Here is a 22,980-nt window from a genome sequence, read left to right as displayed (position 1 = left end):
TTTTTTTTTTTAATTAGTGGTACTCCCTCAATTGGTTTTTTGAGTGTGTACTCTTATAAAGAATTCATGACGACTGCTGTAGCCTAGCCAATAGGTGAGGAAGGCAGAATTAAATGAGGCCAGGCTGGATTGGATGGCCTCTCCCAGGATACCGGAGGTACCAAAAAATGTTTCCAGCAGGTGCTCCTTAGAGAGAGCAGAGCATGAGCAGTGCATACAGAGGGCACTGTAGGTCTCCATTTGAGATGACCTACTGTGAGATTGTATACTTTCTACACTTTTCAGTAAAAAAAAGTCTTTTTTTTTGTCTAAAAGCTCTTAGAGATGGACAACTTTCTCTGCCACTCACCATTCGCTTGCTGGAGAAACCATTAGGTATCTTGTTGAGCAAGACAAGCTTATTAGACTGTTCTAAGGAGTTGTTCTGGATGAACAAAAATAAGGTGGAGAAAATAGCTATAGATACAGATGGAGAAGTGCCGTAAATGAAAGCTGAGGAGGTGAAAATGAATATGGGCTAAAATCTTTCAGTGCTAATTTATTTTTTATTTTAAGTACATGTAAGCTAGCTAAAACTGTTCTTAGAGAAAAGGATGAACTGGAATGAGGAGGAGGGTGATTTACCAGGGAAATTAAAGGGTATTACATAAACATAAAGGACTATGTGGTGTTAAGATAGCCAAAAAACAAGATGTCAAGGGTGGATGAGAGCTCAGTGAAGGGAATGTGGTGCTGCTAATCTGATGTATTTCCCACTTCCAAAAGTTATTCAGCCTTAGTAAAAGTACTGTTAACTTTGTTGTCTGAGGGAGGCAGGTATTCAAACTCTGCTGATCTTCATGTTCAGTATTAGGCAATTGCTGTTCATTGGTTAATGGATGTGAGGCAAGCACTAGTCCACTTTAGTCAATTGAATGGTCCCTTGTTGTGAAGAAGTGAATCTATTTGTCCCTGCCAGGGCCTGGGGACACATTTCAACACACTTGAGTGTTTTTGGCTGATGGTTGAACATTTGACATAATAAAGGTGTCCAGAAGGACTTATAAAGAAGTTCTTGTCAATGATATTTTTTAAGAGAAAAGAGAGTTGTTTAGATGCTGAAGAAGATGCTGAGTAAACAGGACATAGGAATTTTAGAAAGTCATAGGCTGGTTTGAGTTGGAAGGCACCTTTAAAGATCATATAGTGCAATCTCCCTGCTGTGGACAGTGACACCTTCCACGAGACCAAGCCCCATCCAGCCTGGCCTTGAACTCTTCCAGGAATGGGGCATCCACAGCTTCTCTGGGCAACCTGTGCCAGTGACTCACCACCTTCACAGTACGGAATTTTTAAATTATGCTTTTGCTTCCTTTTGGTCTTCGATAATAACAAAAGACTGTAACAATTATGTTTGACTGTGGCAATTATGCTTTATCATTCACTTTAGCCATGTGATGATCTCTGTTTCTGATTTTTTTTTCTTGCCTTCAAGCAATAAGATTTAGTAGAATATGGTGAGGAAAAAGAAAAATCAATAAGAAAGCAAAAGCTGCAAGCAAATGAGATGAAGCATAGGATCCAAAAAAGAACAGTAAACAGTCTTAATATTTCACTCCACATAAGTAATTCTGGTTGTATAAGTAATGACAAATACGTTAATGAACTTCATTAACAGTAGCTGAATCTCCTCACTTTGGTAAGTGTGTAAGGATATTTGGGAAATATTAAATGTCCCTTACTAACATGGTTCCTTCATGCTCCTCCTGTTGAATCTCCTTGTTCAGATTGTGACCATCTCCTTATGCCCCCTTCATTTTTAGTCATAAATGAAGGTTAAGGTCCATTTTATATTCTTCTGAGTTGTCCACCCCTCACCTCAGTCCTTCCAAGACTCAGACATTTCACTGAAATAATTTTCATTAAGTAATTATGCTACTACTACTTGAATTGAAGAACTATCCTTTAAGCCACACAAACACCTAGTTCCCAACGAGACCAGCTTTGGAAAGATGCTTTCTCACTGTCTAGGAGTAGACTCTCATCTGTACTTCAGCCATAAAGATGGTGTGTATACTTTCAGTGTATAAGGCAGGCATCTAAATGATGTCACATCATCTACCACCTGACTAATGAACAGATCTGTAACTCTTGATGTCCTGTCAGTTCTTGGAATGAAACATATCCTGGCTTTGATAATGGCTACTGTATGCAGGGGAGTAGCTGGTATTCTGCATCAAATGGATAAAGAATTGAGACTGTAGCTGTAGTTGATAACACATTTATCCATGTAATGAACCCTTTTCCTTCCATCCAGTGGTGTTGGCATGGAAATACCAATTAATGCTCAGTAGTTTGAATATTGACCCTTTGGTGTTCACAGCTCTGTCTCATGGTAAATTGGTTGCAACACACAGGAAACAATTTTTATTCCCAGTGCAGCACAGGCACAAATGTTTCAGGATGCTTTAAGCTGATTTGTCTGCTTCTCACTGGAGACAAAGACTGCAATTACCTGTAACATGAAGTGTCTTTCCTGGAACTGACAGGTGGAACAGCGACATTACCTGGTTTCCAAAGCAGTGGAGGAGGTGCAGAAAATCATCCAGCAGCTGACCACCGAAATCAGCTACAAGGCTGTGAGATTCCAGGCTATCTCCAACTCTGGCATTCACAATGAGAACATTAAGGTATGGACAAGAGCTCTAATGTACTCTCTGGCAGCCTGTAGGCAACCAGTAAGTGATTTCTCCATTATGTAAGTGTTTGTATGGGCAGGTACCTCGCCCAATACACCGCAGACAATGTGCTGACACTTCACTGTGGAGTTCTAGTGACTGGGTCATTGGCACTTACTTGTGGACATCTCACAGCCAGAGGAGCATCGAAGAGAGATGGATAAATCAGGCAGAGCCTCTCTTTACAGCTGCTCTGTTTACAAAGAGCATCTATAGCCAGAGCTGTCAATCTGCAAGCAGAAGCCAAAGCTCTTTGGGAGACAGAAAGAAAAACTTATGCAGCAGTAACATAAGAAAAAATGCTCATGCCTTCATGAGCTATGACTCATATTTTTCACAGGTGGAAAAGCAGTCAACTCACTAAAAAAAAAAAAGAAAATCTAACGTCTTTCTTCTGCTATGAACATTAGAAAGCTCCTTCAGGAAAAATTTGTTTTTTCTTCATCATGGGATTGTGGGAGAAGTGAAATGCCTCCCCATTTTAGACCTTCAAACATGAAAATAATAATGTCCTGTCCCAGCTGCGACAGAAGGCTGCTTAATTCTTGTGACTCCATAACACAAAAGTAGCTAGTGTGTAAAGACACAAGAAACAATCACAGCAATGGCAGCTTCAGATGAAAACGATCTTTTTCATCTGCACTAGTTTAAATACTCTAATGTCAACCATTATACTAAACCACAGCCAGTTACAGATCAAAACACAGCAAATATGTAAAAGCATGAGGCACCTTTTGCAGCTCTCTAGGACTGAAAGGGAAGAAGTCTTTGTATCAAGCTGCTGGAGGGGTATGGATGTGGAGGCAAAATATAATCACCCAGTCTGAAATGTGGCTGTTGTCCTGGGAACAAAGACATTCAGATTCATAGCTTGTCTGGAATTTTGTGTATCCCAGAGCATGTGGTCTTGCCAATAAGTATGGCCACAGTGACATAAAACAGTGCCACATCCTGGTCCATGTTTTCCTTAGAGCCAGTCTGCCAGCCACCTCTTGTGCTGGAACAAACCTGCTTGGCTAATGAAGTCTGACAGGACCAGGGTCAGGGTAAAATTGTTGCTCTGGAAAGCAAAGCAGAACAAAACCACCATCTATTATGAGCAGTGACTTGGAGTTACAGTAGGCTGATATGAACAAATTCTGCTTGAAAGAAATCCTCAAAGTACATTTCCTTAAAAGTGGCAGATTTGTTGTTCATGCTTAACAGAACCCAGTGTTATAAATCTGTGGAAGTAACACTAGGAGGACTAATTGTCCTGTATGTATGGGGCATCAAAGAATGAGTTGATGAGAAATTATTTTGGTTTGGGCTGTCTGCTTTCAAAAACTGGAAACTTTAATATCACTGCTGACATAATTCAACATAGAGTAGACTTATGTCAAGGGGAAGTGAATGTATTCAATGTGTTTAATTTTGCAACATCTTTTTTTCTGTCAGTTAAATCTACAGTAATTTTTCAGAACTTTCAGCTTCCGGTTAAAAGGAATTAATTTACCATGGTGAGAGATCCAGATTTGTTGAGAAGCCTCAAGCTCCTTTCTAAATATGAAGGGCTGAGTGGAGAATAGTTAAGAAAAGTCTTTAGGTATTCAATGTTTTCCTGTAACCCACGTAACAAAAAGTCACGCTTTAATAAAAAACTTGAATTAAAATTCAGATGAACAAATCAGATTATTTAATTTTTAGAAGTTTTAAGTGTTTGTTTTTGTTGTGGCCTACCATTTTTGGAGCTGTCAACTGTGCAGGGCTGATGCAAGAGCTGTGGAGGCTGCAGTAAAGTTATAATGAAGAGGTCCAGACTAATCACTGGTACTGTACTGCCCAATGGCATTGCCAAGTGTTTAATCAAGGTGAGGGCAAGGAGGGGATTTTCCTTTAACAAACTCCAAGCATCCAAGGAAGCTTGCAGCTTTGCTCTGTGAATGAATGAATGAATGAATGAATGACCTAGCACATGCTTTCTCTCTGTTCTGCGTACTTCTTGTTTTCCTTTCTGCTTCTCTCAGGATCAGCCAGCTTTACTGGCCAAGTGGTCAGCTATGCTTCGGAGGAAGCGCCCATTCCACCCATCCATCCAGGTACAAAGCCCTCCTGCCACCTGGTGCCTGACAATCCCTGTGCTTGCTTCCTCCTCACCCACCATCTTCTCCAGACAACTTCACCCACCAAACTGATCCTTCCATGACTATTTCATCCTCTGCACAAGAGACTTGCTTTTTTTTTCTCAAAGCACAATTATTTTCTTTCTAACCTAGTATTTCTGCCTCCCTGGAACAGCCTGGCCAGGTTCACAAGAATGAGGTTGTATTTAATTTGCCCAGGATACTTTAGACAGGATTTTAATACAGCAGAATCGGCCACAATTTATACCCCCAGAACTGGAGGCTCTTGCTCAAGCCTGTGACTTGCTGGGGCCCATGGTCTGCACTTAGCATGTGAGACCATTGTGTGACAGAGCATAGGTGTGGGACTGGGATTTGTTTAGGGCAAGAAGGCACCAACTGCCCAGCTTTACAGTGCTATTCCCAGCCTTGTGTATCCTGTTGTTTTCTGGTAAGCCCCAGGAGGAGGACCCTTGTGGCTTGGATTTGCAGGCACTCACATAACACCTTCAGCTCTTCCCTTTGCAGTCTGTTGGGTGCCAGTGCATACAAGACAGCATTTTGGTATGGGTGGGAATGGTTGTTTACCTGCAAATGTGGCTGAGGCAGTGAGAGGAGCCATAACTGCATGACAGCCATTGTATTTTTTCCTTATGGAGCCCAGTACTCTGTTTCTGAGCTGCTCACAGGATTTCTCAGCCCCACCAAACCTGGTGTATGCAGGTCAGCTTGATCTGCAATGTCATCCTTTCAGCATGCTCCTGCCTTTATGGTTTATATTTGACAAAAGAGCAGCTTCCTGGTGTTTTGTTTGCCATTTCTGTGCTTCTTGCTGGCCATCTTTTGTGTTCCAAATCTCTTCCCAGGGAGCAGAGAAGACCAGCTGCTCCATGTGGGAGAGACAGGAGGTGAGCGTAGTAAGGCAGCCCCCCTGCCCTATGGTCCCTGAGTGAGACAGACACAGGGAGGGCAGCTGGGTCAGCCAAGAGTCTGGATCATCAGGCAAGTCCACTGATAAGTCAGGTCTGAGGTCAAGCCACTCCCCCACTCACTGGGGTCAGAATCAGCCTCAACAGTAACCAGGGCCAGACACGGTCTATTGATTCCAGGCAAGTCCAGAGTGGTCAGATAGGTCTGAGGCCAGGCTGGGAAGGCATTCTGCAGTTAGGACAACAAGGTCTATGGCCAGGCACAGGCACAGCTGCCACAGAGTTCGAGACCAGCACTCCTATGGTATAGCCCAGGACTGACCTGAAATGGGGCATCCCAGACCTGTGGGCAGAAGGTGTGGGTAAAAGTCCCAGAAAGGCTGCTTCGGGACACTGCAGCCTGTTACTGCTCTCGGGGCCCTGGCACCTCTGTGGTAATACTTTCAATCAGCTGAGCTACGAGGAAGGCTACCAGAGTGTTTTGGATTATCACAGGAGAGTGACAAGAGTGTTTCATTCACTCTGGGCGTAACCACCTCGCAGCAGCAGCAGTCACTTCACATCCTGCTCATGCAGCAGCTTCACCTTACTTATGCCAGAGTAAGTTAGGCTTGGTAGTAAGTGGCCTTGAAAAGCTCCTAAGCCAACATGGTAAAAATCTGAAGGAATTTGAACACCCCTTCTAGAGCCACAACTGCCAGATGCTTCCAAAGTAGCACCTGGACATATCTGGCTATGCCCTGGGCCAGTGTGATGTTTTGTGGTATTTGAGTCACCTTATTCTTTCCTTGCAAGCACTGTCTCAGAACTGGTTTTTATTGGAAAATGGTTGTTCCCCAAGTGAGGCAAATTAACTGGCTTGCAAACAAGCCTGTTTAAGGCTTCCTTGTCCATTGGTTGCTCCTTCTATCCTTACACTGTTTTTGTCATGCTCGAAAGGAGATGCAGTTCCATACATTACAGCTGGCCAAGAGCTGGGCTTATTTCTGAGAGTGCCACTGCCTGAGTAGGCTCAGGCATGTCACTTGCCTTGTGTCTCTGTCCCTTTAAAGGCCAGTCAAACAGAGTGAAACACTTGTAAAATTAATGGGCCATAGCCTTATTTTGCTACTGTCTGTAGTGGACTTCAAAACAGATCAGAAAGGTTATAGTTATTACTAGTATCGGACTCCAGGCTTATCTCAAGTAACAATTCTGTGATAATAACTAGCACTATTTGGGTTTCCCTTGGCTGGATCCCAGAACATATTCTCTCATGCCTTCCTGCACCTTGGAAGCTGCTGGTTATTACATCTCATGCAATTGCAGGCTAAAAATAACAAGCAAAGGGGGAAACCATGGCAGGCGTGGTGGCAAATCAGCCAGTGAGCTCTTGTCTTTGAAGAGCTTCACATCAGACTCCTTCTAAGACAATTTCCCTTTAGTCTGCATGCCTCCAAGGTAGCCCTTAGACAGGTCTTGGCTGTGTTGAATTGGTCCCATCATACCATGGTTTTTCCTTCTTTTCAAAGCCCCCAGTTCTACATATTACTTTCTCAACCCTGTTTTCCTTACTTTAGCTCATGGATCTGTCCTTGTGTCCTCTCTCAATCTCTCTGAACTCTCCTAGGTCTTAGCACCCAGCCAGTTCCTCATCACAGTTCCTCTGCGTGGCCTGTCCGGGTACAGGGAGTGCCAGGTACGGCACTGGCGCTATTACACTGTGAATGGGACCAAGCTCCTCTCCTCCGTGCGGGACCCTGAGGAACTGCATCAGTGGCTAGAGGTGGAGCAGTTCTCAAAAAGCCTTCAGCAGTGGCATGAAGAGGATGTGAACATCGAAGGTGATCTGGTTCCAGCCAAAGTCCTTATCGTCTTCCGGGAGCTGGTGGAGAAGTCGATTGTCTCCTGTAACCTCTCCAGTGAGTTTGGTGGGGACACTTGTAAAGGAAACCATCACACACACAAAGTGTTTGGCTTGCATGCTCAGAATCTGAGCAAAACCCTCCAAAATCAGGAAGCCTTCAAGTGATTGCAGTGATGTACATAGACCTGCATTGAAGATAGAATGCAGTAGTTCCTGGCTTCTTCGTACCCAAGATGTTACTCCTTTCTTAGGGATTTGGGTAGGGTCTCCAGCAACATCACCCTCACAGTTCAACTAAGAGGCAGCCCTGATTTTTAGAACATTTAAGAGTTTGTTTCGGGAAAAAATCTTTCTCTGCTACACCACCTGCAATATATTTAGATTATCAAGGAAGATAGTATAGGAAAATTGGATACCAGAAAGATATGTACATCTGAGGAGAATGTGTTTGAAGATATTTATAGGGCAGATAATGTTCTGGGGAAACCTTAGCTGCTCACAGCTTTCCAGCATGGGATGGTAGGAACTAAGTAGAAGGACTTCTGCTGAAGCAAAGTGTGTTGGACAAGTGCTCTTTTCCCTAGTGTCCAGGCTACTCCTGTGGTGCCTGTTCCCATAGTATGTTTCCAGGATGACTTTACTTATCAGCAGCCTAATGAGTCTTCTGTATTTCAGAGCAATAGAAGCCATGTCCACTCATCTGATGGTACTCTGAATTGTAGTCACGGGAAAAAAAAATGTGTTAAAGTCAAGCTCTGCTAGATAATGGCATTTTTTCAGAAAATACTTGTTATCATAGCAATGGAAAGGTGGATAGGAATGAAATTTCAGCATTGAGGCTTACAAGACCAGCTGGAATGTGCTTGCTTCTGAGGCTTTACTTATGTGAAAGTTACTGTGTTGAGCAGCAGTCACATCAAGCTGTTGAGTCAGGAAGGGTACTTGCAAGGACCCCAAGAGTGATGTTTGGGTTGATGATTCTGATGCCTTTTTTGTAATGTCCGCAGGGAGGAGATGAGCTGGGAGGAGAGGAGATGAGTCAGGAGAAGCAGTTACCATTTTTGTTAGTTTCTGTGAGGAACAGACTTCCTTCATCTCCCACAGTATGGCTAAAGTTACAGAAAAACTGCACTGATTTCATTGCTTCCCTGTTTTTTAATTCTTTGAGCACCAGCAAAATCAGTTTTTGAGGTGTCTCACTTTTCATTAGTGGAAAAATAGGTATAAGCATTGCAATACTTTCAGAAATGCCGTGAACATATTTGCGTGCTGACATAGCGGTTGCTGTAACATTTTTCAGCTGCTAGGGATCCTTGTTGGGAACTTGGGAGCAGGACAGTTCCTGTTTTGATGCCAGGCTTGGCTCAGCAGGGAAATAGCATGTAGATTGTCTGAGGCTTATGAAGTTCTGGTTGGGTTGGACTCTACTCTTGGCAAGGTAATTCACCCCATGAATTGTTCCTTAGCCCATGCCAGTCAACATGAGGTGGGATAACACACTGCTCTTTAAACTGCTTATGTTCATCTGCTCAGGCTGTTACTTCAGTGGGTTAGAGGATGAACATGCTCAGATGGCAGAGCTGAAGGGACAGTGATCCTGCCAGAGTGACAGGGACAGAAACTTCTTCCATGAACATAACTGGACCAACAAGAAATATCTCACAAAGTCCATTAGTTGCAGCTTTCTTTCCTTTCTGTACTCTTAGATTGTGTTGTTCCTGGAGATGAGTCACTCTTCTTTTACACTGAGGAAACTTCTTTCCTCCAAATCACCTTGGAACTAACTCTTCTTAACACTCAGCACTCACAGTGATGTAGCAGTTAGCCTTTTCTGTGTGACTGCTCGGCACAGCAGACCATAATTTCTGGTATTGTCATCTGTGCATCTCCAGAAACAAAACTTACAGATACCCCACAAAATATTCTGAATGACTGGCAGTGGTCAGTGTGATCTGGCAAGGGTCTGATCTCAGGTTCTCTGAAGGAAGAAGAACATCTTTAGATAGGAAGCGTTAATCTGGTCCTCTCTAACCTGCAGTGATTTTGTGCTGTACCGTTAGAAATGTTAGGTTGCACCACTTGTCTTGCTTTATTTTTAAGAAGCTGATCCTAGGATTTAAGAGGACCTACAAAGGAAGAAAAAAGCATGGTAATTGAGTATAAAGTTGAGAACTTAGTTGTTCTTTCATCTTCTTCCTGTTCCCATTCCCTGGGGTAGATTTAGGTGGATTTAGGTTTTTCTTATATTCCGCATGTGGCATTGAAGAGGAAGTGTTAAGGCAGACCAATAGAACTGCAAGGTCCTAGACAGCCTCTTGCCTGGCTTGTGGAAAAGGACCTTTTTATCTGTATTATCTTCTCTTGTTGTTCTTTCACAGATAAAGTGACAGTGCTGGAGAGCTTCAGCTCAGTGGTCCGGGTGGCTGTGGAGACATCAGAATCCCAGGTTGAGGTGGAGCTGGTCCCGGCTGTGGAGATTCCAACTTGCTGGCCCGAGAAAGCCCGGTGGCCTCGTTGCCTTAAGCGTTGGCCTTCTCAGGAAAAAGTGCAATGCATCAAGGTAAAAAGTGTAAAAAACACCCTTAACTCTGGGATGGAATTTACCTGTCAGGTGTCTGACAGTGTTTTCCCAAAGGAAGAACTGCATGGTGATGGGTTAGAAGATGTATTCTCTAAAGAGAGAAGCAATGTTTCAAAATATTCTGTCAGATTTTATTTGGATTTTGTTTTCCCCCCCTTACAGTGGTGCATTCTATAGAAAAAATCTGAGTTAACTTTTTATTGCACGAGTCTCTAGCAAACAGTTCTGCCTGCATCACACAGCTCTGATGCGCATCATTGTTGCTGTTCTGCTCTGCCTCCAGCAAATGGGCTGCTGTCTTGCAGTTTTCCCTTCAGCTCAATCCAGTCTTTCCCTACAACACTCATGGCTGGATTCTGGCACTTCAGCTCAGCCCCAGTTGCCATGTTCCTGCAGGACCCATTCTGCCTTCCAGTCCTGCTGCCCTCTCATGCACAACCTGCTGCTGCACAGCAAAGTGCCTGCAGAGCTGCACCTCCGCTTTAGTGGCACTGCTGGTACTGTGCCTGATGGCTCTAGAGCAGGATCTCCCAGCAGTAACTGATACCAGCACACAAGGAAACAATGCAAAATGTGTGTTTATTCAACTAAGAATTAAGATGGGAGCATGCCTCATGTTTGCTGTCTCTGCTAGCCCTGTTTAGAATAGGCTTTGAGAGATGTCACACATGCTTTTGTAACCTCTCTCTGCATTGCTGGGAGAAGTTTTTCTCTGATCTGCTGTCACGGTTCCCCTGTTGTTCACAGTCGCTGGGTTTTGACCTCCTGGCCCGCTCTAATTATCACTGGCAGCTGTGCTTCTCCCGTGCTGAGCACATCCTCATGGAGGGACTTGATGAAGATGGTGGTTGTCGCATGAAGTGCTTCAGAGTCATGAGGCAGATGAAGGAAGATGTCTGGTGTGCTGGAAATAAGCCTGTCATCACAGCTTATCACCTTCAGGTAGGCATCACCCTGATACCAATGTGCAGTCGCGGGATCTGTTGCAGTGGCTTCCATCCAGTAATGTCAGAATGTTGTGGTGTAAATCACTGTAGCATCTGTGTCACTTCTAAGGTAACTGTCAAAACTGCTGTACCTTTTCATTGCTTTATGGTGGCAAGGAGTGCACTAAATATGTGTTACAAACTTCACTAAGAAACTAAGGTGTGTGGGAACATTATGATTGCAGCAACATAAATAATTTTAGCATCTTCATGTTGTACTGTTGTCTGTAATTGCACATTTACTTCCTGCTTCTTGACTATCCCAGCCATCTATATCCACCTGTCTCTCTGGTGGAAGATGGGGCTTTTTTTCTTTGTGGATATGCACCAAACAAAACTGTCTTAGGTGAGCATTATTAATGAATTAGGTGCAAACTACAGTTCTGGTGGTGTTTCACCTGGGGTAGGAAGGGAAGAAACAGGTAAAGGGGTGGTGGGATTCTCCCTGCACCTACTTCAGGGTTCAAGATGGCTTCAAACAAGATTTGTGAAGAAGAGAGAGAAGACTCTGCTCTGACTTGTGTCACCACATCTGACAGCTGCAGACACTGACGGGCCACAGGCAGCACCATTTATCAGACTATTGAGCAATCCTGTTTTCTGGGACTTCATCCTCCTGGAGTTGCCAGGGGAGAGGCTGTACTTTTCCTGCCTTGAAGCCTCAAGCCACTAGGTTCCCACAGTAGTTACTGATCTTTTGGTGTCCAAAGCCAGATGCAGTGCTAAGATTCCTCCTAAAGAAAAAGCTGGTGACCATCAAATGTTGCTACAGTCATGGCACTACTCTTAAGTCAAGATGGAGTCAAAAAGAAATGATGAGGCTGATTATAGCTCAGCTAAATGCAAAACTCCTCAGTGCCTGTAAGAACAACCTGGCAGGAAAACTGTCATACGTAAGACAAAGTGGAAAACCATTTAACCATTAGTAACTTTTTTTTTCCCCCTGGCTGAAGGAGCAGATGTGCAGGAAGTGCTGTTGCTTGGACCCTTGATCAAAGTAAAAAATTATTTGGAAGCGCTTCAGTTCTTTACTGTAACTGTACTTCAGGCTTTTATTGAAAGAGAGGATTGGTTTATCAGACAGAAAGAATTTTTCAAAATTACTCTCATTAAAAAGAAAAACAGGAAAAAAGAAAAGAAAAATGAAAGAAACAGTGGATAAACCACCAGTTGAGCAGAGGCCTAGTGTTAGGTTTCTTCATGTTCTCAGGTTCCTCCTGTCAGAGGTATCCAACAATTAGGATTAAACAAGACTCCATATGAGAAAGACCCTCTGTGACAGAGGAACTCTGCCTCCCAGAAGCTGAGAGAGCCAGAGAGGAGCAAGTAACTGCACTTCTTCTGCTTACCTCCATAGTAATGAAGTTCAAGATCCGGAAGTTCAGAAATACCTAGGTACATGCCGAAAGCCAGCTCTATGCTGTTGGTAGGCAGCTGGCAGTTAGGGACATAAGTGCTGGGGATAAATCACCTGTTTGGGACCTGACTGAAAAAGCAGTGCTGTTTTCCTTGCCTCCAGAAACTTCATTGCAACTGCTGCTCATGGATCCTGCTGAAGTAGTTCTGGTGTGTCAGAAGGTAACTGCTCTGCAAGTCTTCAAGGAGCAGCTCTCAGAGAGTTACAGCTTGAATTCCTCACTATGTCTTTGTTCCCTGGTGACATTCAAAAAAAGGCTTTGTGGTTATTTCAGCTGTGAACAAAAAAATTTTCACATTTGAAAAACTGTTTGAGAAGAAATTTGTCAGCAGTACAACTATAGATGAAATTCTGCCTCTGTAGAAACAGACAAGTTGAAGGCTGTGGTTCCACCACCTCTCGCAATGTCTGTGAGTCTCTTTCTGCGTAGCTGAATTTGTAAAATAAAATTGGAATTCAGAGGACAGTTAAGGGACTTAGCAGAATTACTGAACCCAGGATAGGTGATTTTGTACTTAAAAAAAATTATTTCAGGCTGACCAAGGCAGTCAGTATGGCTTTTTTGGTACAATAAGTCTAGGTTCCTTCAGAAAATTCTTCTCAGTTATGGGAAAGTCTGAGAATATTCCACATGGGCAGTGTAAAAATAATACTATAAGAGCAATAACCATATGTATTTTGTTATTTTAGCTATGTATTTCTCAAACCTTAAATTGCATAAAATACTCTTGGGGGAATAGAACATAAGGCATGCAGTAGGTATCACATGTCAGAAAAAAACAGGCAGCATCTGACCAGAAGGCAAGCCTTGCACCTGCAATAGCTTCTTGGAATCTCAGTCTGTTTAGGATGCAGATCTTTGTGCGTCTTCAGCACAAATACAGCTGAAGCTAACAAATAATTATGTTAATCTCATTATGCTCTGTCCCTCCTTGCACCTACTGGCTTCTACACTTGAATAATAGGCCGTTTTCTACAGCCTAAAATGCCTGGCACATCTACAGAGGCTCCTGAAGGATGGCAAATAGGCTGAGATTATTTTAGCAAGATCATTTTCCTTGGGCTCCTGGCTCAGTCAGTGGAGAGTGGCTCCTCTGGGGAGAGATCCTAACCAGGAACCTCCAAGCTGCTCTGCCTGGTCCCCTGAAGAGACTTTAGCTGGGATCCCTCCATTGCAGAAATGTTAACACAGGGAGGTAGCAGCGTGAGTCTCTGTGATTTCCAAGGCTGTCAGCCATTCACCCGCACTAAAACTGCCTTAGTAAGCTGTGTGAGCCCTCGACAGAACCTCTAACACATCTTCTCTCCCATCTGCTTCTTGCAGACAGTGCTATTCTGGACGTGTGAAAAATACCCACGCACCAAGGATTGGCGCTGCTTCCCTGAAGCCTTTCTGAGGCTGGTACAGAAGCTGCACAAGTGTGTAAGCCAGCACTTCCTCAAGCATTACTTTCTCAAGAACACCAATCTGCTCAAATATGCCAACACCAGTGACCTGGATCTGGTGGCCAGCAAGCTCGCAGTCTTCTTGGAGAACCCCGTTTTCTGCCTGGACTAAGGCATGCAAAGGTCTCACCCCAACCCCGAGTCGATCCCCCAACTCCTCTCCCCACCTGTGGTTGTTCTCCGTGTCCTTCTAGTACTGTTGCAGCTGGTTTTGTAAGACAGTTGGCACATGCAGCGCGAAAGAGAAGTGTCGAGCTGGCAGCAGTGGGCGGTGAAAAGTGATGGGAGGTATCACTTGATGCCCAGCTGATCTAATTTGCTTTCAACAGTGACAGCCTGCCTGGAAGCTACAGCCAGTGAAACCCAACTTTCTGTGTCAGTCAGAGCAGGCAACCGCCTGGTTCTGTGTCTCCAGTCTTGTGGCACCTAAGCTGAAAGGCAGCGCGAAGGAGTCTCGCTCTGCTGCCTCTGTAACCTAGCACATGTATTATTGCTGCGATCGCCTTTCTCACAAGGACAGCGGGTTTATTTGCCCTCTTACCTCACAGGTCAGCTCTGCAGAAGGGCAGAGGAACATGTCTGAGGTATTCTGAAGCTGGAAGCTTTCTCAGAGGCACTTTGATGCCTCCATCTGCAATTCAATGAGATCCTGCTCCAGTAGGATCCAGTAGGAATGTAACCATGCTGCTAGTGTTGAAGAGCTCAATGGAAGCAAGAGGAGGAACAGTGGGTTTTGCCTCTTCATTTTTCTCTCCTCCATTTATATTTTTCTTCCAATTTCTTCAAACAAGTCTTTTTCATGTTTGCCTTTGCCAGTTGTGTTAGTGCCATACAAACAGGGGACTTTGGCAGGGCTCATTTCACTCCCATCCCTGGCTCCATCCAGCAGGCTGGAGGAGGAGCAGGTCTTTCCGTAGTTGTTAGCACCCCCGTATTTTTGGGTGCCATGCAGAAGGAGAATATTTTTCAAAGGCTCTTAGCTTCAAGACCCCCAGTACTTTTAATTTTGTGGATGTTTCAAAAGAAAATGAATTTTAGTATTTCAAAAGAACAGAGCTGTAGAATTAATATAAAGAATGCTGCTTTTAATGTTATTAAATCACTGAAACGAAACCAAAATAGGGGGGTTTTGGGGGTTTGGTTTGGTGGGTTTTTTTTGTCACACCTGTGCAGGAAAGTAAAGACGTCCTTTGCCAAGAGGGGCGGCGGAGGTGGGATTTGCATCCCGCGCTGCCGGGAGCTGCGCGAGGCGCATCCGCGGCGCGGCGTCTCCCCCTCGTGGCAGACTGCGGTACAACCACAGGTCTCCAGCGCAGCCTCTGGATTGTTCCCTGCCGCGGGCAGCGCTGGGCCTCGCCGCTCCCCGGGGACGGGAGCGTCCTGCAAGGAGTCCAGGGCGTAGCAAAGCCGGTGGAAGCACTGGCAGGCGTGTCCTGTGAGGAGCAGCTGAGAACTTTGGGCTTTCCAAGTTCAGAGAGATGGAAGGTGAGTGGGGACCTCATGGCCCGCTACAGCACCCTGAGGAGGAGAGAAGAGTGAGATGCCTAATCCCATCTCCCTGGGATCCAGTGATAGAACACATGGAAATGACTCAACGCTTCCTAGGAAGGTAGTCTATGTTCCAAGCATGTTTAAGAGGCATTTGGACAACGTATTTTAACTTTGGTCAGCTCAGAAGGGCAGCTGGACTAGATGAACATTGTAGGTCCCTTCCAACTCAAAGAGTCTGTTCTGTCCTAATGTCTATTCTATGCTGTCTTTTCCTTCACCCAAGTATAAGAGCAGGCTTTCTTCTACAATTCTTGAGCAGAGTAGATATGGATCAGGAAGGATCCCAACTGTGTGGTCCTGGTCTCCTGCACCAGATCCACCATGTACAGACCTGATCCTACCATGTAAACCGGCACCCTCTTTGCTCAGATCCTCAGAATACTCTCCAAGTCACCTTTCCACGTGGGTAACTGCTTTCCACGTGGAACTGTTTTGAACAGTTAACTTCTCTTGCTAAGCCTTTGTTTTCCAGGCTCCCTAAATGGGACACAAGTGTCAGTTTCATGATGACACCTCCTGTTAAAGTGTGGCTTTCCTGTTTCCTGTGAGCTGAGCTGTTTTGGTAAAGTGCAAGGAGATGCCCGTCTGCCAGGCAGAGTCAGGCATCTGTGGCAATGAAGTAATGTCTCCTGTTTTCGTCTTGGTTTTGTCTTGTGGTTGAAGGGCTAGCTTCTGACGTTAGAGGAGGGCAAAAACAATTCAGACTGTTCAAGGACAGTGAAAAACATTCAGAGCTATTAATCCCAAATTTGATATTTTACTGCTCTGATGCATGATCCTTTTGGGATTTAGTTGTAGCTATTGAAGAATTTATCTCCCTTTATAGCTGGGTGAAAAAAATGTTTCAGTGGTGATACCTTAACTTGGATGCAGCTGTGTATCAGAGTCCTCAGCTGCTGTGGTTCACAGCCTGCTGTGAAGCAAAATCATGGGCATGCACCGTGTGCCGCACAGCCATGACATGGAATGTTCTGCTGCTCTGCCAGAGTGGCAGCCTCTTACAGCCAGGAATGACAAAGCAAAGCCAGGAAATAAGCACAGAATGTGATGGGCCCCTGCTTTGAGCCAAGTCTGATCAGTTTGTGCTCTATTTTCTTCTTGTTTACACAAGCAAGTGCATCAGCTAGCATATGCTGCTGCAGAGAATATCCTTGTCACCACTGAGACATGGATGGTACATTACTATTGACCACAAAGACACAGGAACAATCCCCCAGCTTTTTCTCCAGAACAGCAAGATGTGATACAGCTGGCCACTAGCAAAGGCAAAGGGCTTTGAGGAAAGGACTAACGTGTTCATGGAAGTAGCTGAATACAATAATTATTTCCTCTCAGAGACATTCTTTGAGATTACTACCTTGTATCATCTTGTGCAGGTCTGCCTGGGTGTGTGGGGGTTTTGTTGTGAGGCAGTTTTTTGTGGTTGTGGGAGAGTTGTGCAGGAGGCCTCTTATTTAAAAAACCAAACTTGCCAAATACATTTATCACATTTCTTACCATAGTAAACTTTCTGCAGATAGCTTTTCACTTACACACCAAGCCTGATCGCAAAATCATGGCCTCATCCCAAGATTTTCCTCCAAAAAGAGATACCACATTGTGTTTTGGCTACAGAATAAGTAGTTTCATATTTACAATTTTTCTTTTTAAAAGGTGAGCATCTGGACAAATACAGACTTTCTTGAAATAGGTTTAATCAAAAGTTTTGTCTTTGTTCAGAGCATCTGGAAGGAATGTGATGACCATTTTCTCTCCCTCTCTTTTTCATTGCTTTCATGAGTATTTGCTGCATTCTCAGCCCCCATCACAGTCAGCATCGCTCTGTCTGTCAGAAATTTCAATTGAATGTGTTGCTCTTCCATATAAAACCATACAAAACTCCTGATGTTTTAGTCTTTCTACACAGCCTGCCTTCTAGTCACTAGAGGGCAATGTCTCTCTGAAGCACAAATCAGTGTTAAAATCAGTGTCTTACTATCATCGAGCTGAGACAAATGAGCTCGATTAATTTAATGCTGAATTCTGTTGCCAAAAAGGAGAGAAGAGACCATGGAAGAGGTTTCTAATAAATAGGAAGACTTCGGTAAAAAGTCTCTAAACTCTGGAAGTCACTCTAAGAGCCGGAATATGGACTTACTGTCTCTGATGGTCTTGCAGTAATTCCCAACAGCCTTCGATTGGGAAAGCACTAACAAGCAAAGTGCAGGCAGGGTTCTGGGAAGGAGGGAATTTGCAGGAATAGCCACTGCCCTGCTCCTTTAAGGTCCTGCCCTCTCTCTATGGAGGTAGGCCATGACTCCCATGTGTGCCTACCCCTCAGGCTCTGTCTCCCTCCTTTTTACGCCCTCCTCCAGAAAAAAAAAAAAAAAAAGAAAGAAAGAAAAAAAAAAGATATTTTCTCTGAACAAGTTTTCTGCTGCCATCCCTTTGGCTCTGGTGGGAATGGTCATTCCTCAGTGCACATCAACTCTCTTTTAGTTCATGGAACCCAGGTATACCCAGAGACCATTACAGACCATCTATTCACCCTCACTTATACTCCATCTTTAGTTTGAAATGATGCCCAGCAATGAAGTTAGGGCGCCTTGCAAACTATGTTCCCAGTGGAAGCAGTCTGGCTTCTCTGACCAAAGCTGGGACATAGACAGTGATAGATAACAGGATAATTCGGCCTTCACACTAAATATTTTTCTGCTTACCAATGCTAGGATTTCTGGTTTTGAGGAGAAACATATTTTTTATTTTACCCCACCCCCACTCATCTGAGGTCCTTGCAATGTTGCATGAGATAGTGACACAGCAGCCAGTGCTCAAATCATGGTAAGAGATCCCACTCACCCTATAAGGCCAACCTGTGCCATTACTGTAGGAGGTGCCCTTGACCTCTGTGGGATCTGACTTCTGTGGCTGGAATAATAAGCACAATTTCAAAGCAAATTAAACAGCACCAGATAGCAAATGTGTTTTAGCCTGTTCTGACCCAAGCCATTGCAGCACAAAGAAATGGACAACACTTCCACTGTTACAGGTACTTGTCAGTTCTGCTCCAAGCAACATCTTTGAACTGAAAGAAAGGACAGGATCAGCACCTGGCTTTGAAAGCATCTCCTGGATAGGTGATGAAGAATGCAGAGATGCCACCAGACACCAAACCTATGGAGAGTGCAGAATGTATTTTTCACAGGAAAGATTCTCTAATTTACCATTAGCATCTTCACAAATACAAATTACAAGGAAACGCATTAAGGAAGAATTAATCAGATTGAAAGGCTTTGTAGTAATTAGAAAAAAGAATGGCATCTTCATAGGCTCCCCTGGGTGGTGGTAATTACCAGCTGCACAACTGTGGTTCGTGCCACTTGAAAGATTTCTGGACTAAAAATCTTAGTATCTTTTAGTTTCCATTCTTAGAGAAACCACTGTTGGAATCAGGCAGCAACACAGGCCAAGAGCTCCGAGAAGCATGAACTGAGCCTCCTTCAGCCTGGGAGGGCACCACTTTACATGCAGGGTGGTCCAGAGCCTGATCCTCAACCATGGTTCAGTTGCATCTGGCCCAGCACATTTTTCCTGTTGCCTTGGAGGAGATGGATACCATTTGTTACCCAGCAATGTGAACAGCCAAACCTCTTCTGCCCCAGCTGCAGGCAGCCTTACACCCATCTGCTTCTGCAGCACATCCTAGCAGCAGAGGGCAGGCCATAGCCCCTTCTGGTGCCAGTATTGTCACAACACAGGCAGGGGACATGAAGGGCAAGCCTGCATGCAACCAGGGAAGAAGTTTGGTTAATTCAGGAGAGCTTAAGAAAGTCCAGTTCCAAGCTAGTAGCGAACCAAAACAAGAATGCAGCTCAGAGGAAATCTTTAAAAATCCATGGTAGAAATTGCTAAGGAAATGAACATCAATGTTGAATTCCTGGGATCCCATTTTAAAAGGGTGAGGACATGTAGCTGGGAGGAATGTCATCAGCCACTGAATTCATCTGCTGCTCTTCCTGGTCCTTTCCCCCAAATTAACCAAGAGCTGTTTCAAAGGTAGGTAAATACTTTGGCCCTGGCTCCTGAGGCAGGCAGATTATTTCAGACCCACACAGATCATTAGGAGCCTTCTTTGAACTTCCAGCCTAGATGTGTTCGCAGCCAGTGCAGTCTGGCTTGTACAGATCAAGCTGCTGCTCACCTTCCATAGGGTTTGCTGTCTGTGCAACCATCACAAGGGTAACCATAAGCTCCCCTGCCTTCAGCTGAGCGTGACCCGATGTGCCAAACTCTGTGGTCTCTTTTTCTCAGATAAAACCTCTGTTCCAGTGCTGCTCTATACTGAGTGTAATTCATCTCTGCACAGATAACCAGGGTGGTTTGCAGCCTTCCAGATGGAGCCTCACCAGTATCTGCTGTAATGGCATGTCACGTTGATAATACTAATCCCTGCAGTATATCCCCTGTGCTGAAGAGGAAAGAACACACAAAGGTCAAGTTCCCTTAAAAAATAACTACAACTTCAAAGGAGGAGCAAGTATCATCAATTATTTCCTTTGGCAAACCAGGTTAAGCTGGTTGAAAGGCTTGCTGTGGCCTGGTTGTCTTGGAAGTGAACCATATTCCTGGGGCTATGGGCCAACAGCTTCATCATCTCCATAAGACCTGAGCTCAGGCCAGAATCAATGAGTCTGCTCCAGCCTGTTCCTCTCTGCCTTCCCCAGGCAACAACCGGCTCTGGCCTGTAATTCTCCCACATTTCTTCCCCTTGAGTTAGTGGTAGACACCATTCATCCTTGTAACACATACCCAGCTTTTACCACTAAGCTGAGGAGTTTGGCTGTTTTCTAGCTGTGTCATTAAAATGCCATAGACTGGAGAGGCAGCAGATCAGTGACCAGAGCTAATAGCAGCAAAAAGGATTAAATGAACAATAGATCTTGAGTGTAATTTATGAATGCCATTAGCCACTGACAGGGAATTATGTTTTGGCTGCAGTTCTGAGGGGGAAGGGTGGGTCTTATCTAGGCAGGAAGAAAAAAAGTGTCTGATTACATTTGGATTAACAAACAACTATATTGATTTGCCATGTGATACATCTTGGGCTTTTATGTTTAGATCAGATGTAATAACATCTGGCCAAAGACAAACTGTATTTTCTCTATCTTGTATTCAGACCCTCATGGCCAGACAACGTTGTGGTCACGTCTCACAGCTGCCAGTCACCGAGCATCTGCCACCCTGCCTGACAGAACACAGTTCTCCATCAAAACTCTTGCAGAAAGGCAGGTCTTCTCTTAGAGAAGAGACACAACTTTAGTTACATCAGAGTTTCCTTGTAGCCCATGCCCCACGTCCTGGGGATGGGACTGAACAAGCAATGCCTTTGTTTGCAGTGTGTCTTCTGCCTTTCATTTGATAGCCGACACAGTATCTCATTAAACTGCTTAGCTTGGCAGCTGGGGCCATTTGTTATAGTGTGATATGAAGGATCATAATCAGATTAAACCTCAGGATCATATTGTGGAGACAGAGATTAGACTGGAGAAAAAAGAGAAAGTTTAATTTCATTTGACAGTGCAGAGTTGCCTCTGCTTGGGGTGGTAAGGAGGGTAAAAAGTGATTGTGGAGGCTCAAGCCTGAGGGGATTTTTTTTGATGCCTCCCTGCTCAGTTTTGAGCAGAAGGGTTTTAGCACCCACTTTGAAATAGGGAGTAGCTCTGCAGCCACTAGCCCCTCACTGCTTTCCTTCCCAAATGAGGGCCTGAATAGGGGGCTTGCATGAGGAAGGAAAGTTCAGAAGGTGTAAATGATGCCAGAAGCCAAAGCTTCGTGTGCACAGAAGCGTGGTACTTCTGGGAGGGGGTTGCCCTTGGGATGCAATGCACTTAATTATCATTATCTCTGTGCTGGAGGCCCAGGTCCTTGACTTGAACTGCTGTTCCCCAGTTCCTTCCTGTTCCAGTGCATTTAGCACAGCATCCTATGAGACTCCAGCAATCTGGGGACAGGAGACACTATCCAAAAGTCAGCAGGAGCCCCACAGTAAGAATATACATCTAGGAGGCCTTCTTGTGATCTCCTCTGAGCTGGTTTGGCTAGTATTAGAAATAGCAGTAAGAGAAAAGTTGGCAGGTTGGGAAAGGCAGCATATAGGTGGATTTCTGGCATCTGTGCCACCAGAGAGAAATGACCACAGGTCAGAGCAGCTCAGTCTCTGTTGTGAGCCCATTTAACAGACAGGTCTCAGGAAAGACCCCAGCTACCACCAGCTTTAGAATCAAACTCAGACCTCTGCAGTTCTATCCATGGACATCCCATCATCACCAGTGAAAACAGTGGGAATATATAAATATTCACATTTTCAAAAATGGTGTCTAGGCAGAGTCCTATCCCAAATGAAGTAAACAGATGTCAAAAAAAAGGAGAAAAAGGTGGGTATATAAATTTTTTAGAACTGTAGCTAAGACCATTGTAAGTTCTGTTCCTGCACTCCCTCTGTTACTTGTTCTGGAGATATACTTAATGAATAATATATTATCTCACTGGCTTGATCTTTTGCTCGGATATTGTACCCTCTTTCTTCTCTTTTGTCTGCTCTCCACTCCCCAGAGACTAAGTACTTAAGGGCAGGAGCCTGGCATACAAAGATCTTCAGTTTCATTGTGCTTCCTGAAACTTAACACAATGCAAACCCTTAGCAAAACCTCAGAGTAACAAAGGAGATCCTGATCTGAACAGCTGGAAAGACAACAGAGCCTTTCCAGCCACCCAAGATAACTCCTGGGGTGATAAGGAGGTACCTGGGGAGGAGCAGATGGATGAGTGCTCCTTGCGAGTGCCACAGCCATGCAGATCGCTAATGACATCCCCTGGTTTAGGATGATGAAGTGGCAGCATGCAGGGGATGGCAGTGCCAGATGCTCTATATGGCTTCGGGGAAATTACACCCGACATTAACAACCAAAAAAAGACGGCAGCAGACTGTCGTCCCCTCCTGGTGCCTGACAGAAGGGCACTCGCACAGTTGGAAAGCACACACCTAGCTGTGACACTCCTCAGCCTTGCAGCAGGGTGGAGTGATTCTCTCTGCTTCCTCCGGGACAGACATAGTCCTGGGCTGTTCCCAGGACTTCTGCACAGCATGGTGACTTTGGGCAAGCTCCTGGACCCAGGAGGAGCCAGGGGAGCTGCTCAGGAGGCAGAGCCTTTTGACAATACTTGGAGGTTTTTCTGCTCAGCCTACAGCCATGGTGGGAGTGAGGTAGGAGCAGAAATCCTGCTCTGACTGGCCAAGCCCACCCCGGGTGTAGTGGAAGCCTGAGAAGTGTTGTACAGGATGACAGCAACTGTGTGCTCCCAGGAGCTGCTCCCGCTCTGGCACCACATGCTCCCAAAAGTATCCCTGATGATGAACGAGGCTGCT

The 22,980-nt window shown here is 44.7% G+C and overlaps 1 protein-coding gene across 4 annotated transcripts in view; it reads left to right on the top strand.

Annotated features, from left to right (window-relative positions):
- MAB21L3 (mab-21 like 3) overlaps positions 1 to 22,118 on the top strand; it is a 41,925-nt gene extending 19,807 nt beyond the window's left edge. For 3 of the 4 annotated variants that reach the window (XM_048293922.1, XM_048293924.1, XM_048293923.1), the window contains 6 exons: positions 2,529 to 2,669; positions 4,724 to 4,795; positions 7,358 to 7,649; positions 9,973 to 10,154; positions 10,923 to 11,117; positions 13,903 to 22,118. In XM_048293922.1, the coding sequence (XP_048149879.1) occupies positions 2,529 to 2,669; positions 4,724 to 4,795; positions 7,358 to 7,649; positions 9,973 to 10,154; positions 10,923 to 11,117; positions 13,903 to 14,136 (1,116 nt within the window). In that variant the 3' untranslated portion in view covers positions 14,137 to 22,118. The remainder of the gene's footprint in view (positions 1 to 2,528; positions 2,670 to 4,723; positions 4,796 to 7,357; positions 7,650 to 9,972; positions 10,155 to 10,922; positions 11,118 to 13,902) is intronic. The other variant, XM_048293925.1, reaches the window with a different exon arrangement.
- Positions 22,119 to 22,980: the final 862 nt, after the last annotated feature.

This window comes from Corvus hawaiiensis, chromosome 2 (assembly GCF_020740725.1).
Source record: "Corvus hawaiiensis isolate bCorHaw1 chromosome 2, bCorHaw1.pri.cur, whole genome shotgun sequence".
Taxonomy (NCBI): domain Eukaryota; kingdom Metazoa; phylum Chordata; class Aves; order Passeriformes; family Corvidae; genus Corvus; species Corvus hawaiiensis.
The sequence above is the reverse complement of the archived record's forward strand: the minus strand, read 5'-3'. Positions and strand labels throughout refer to the sequence as shown.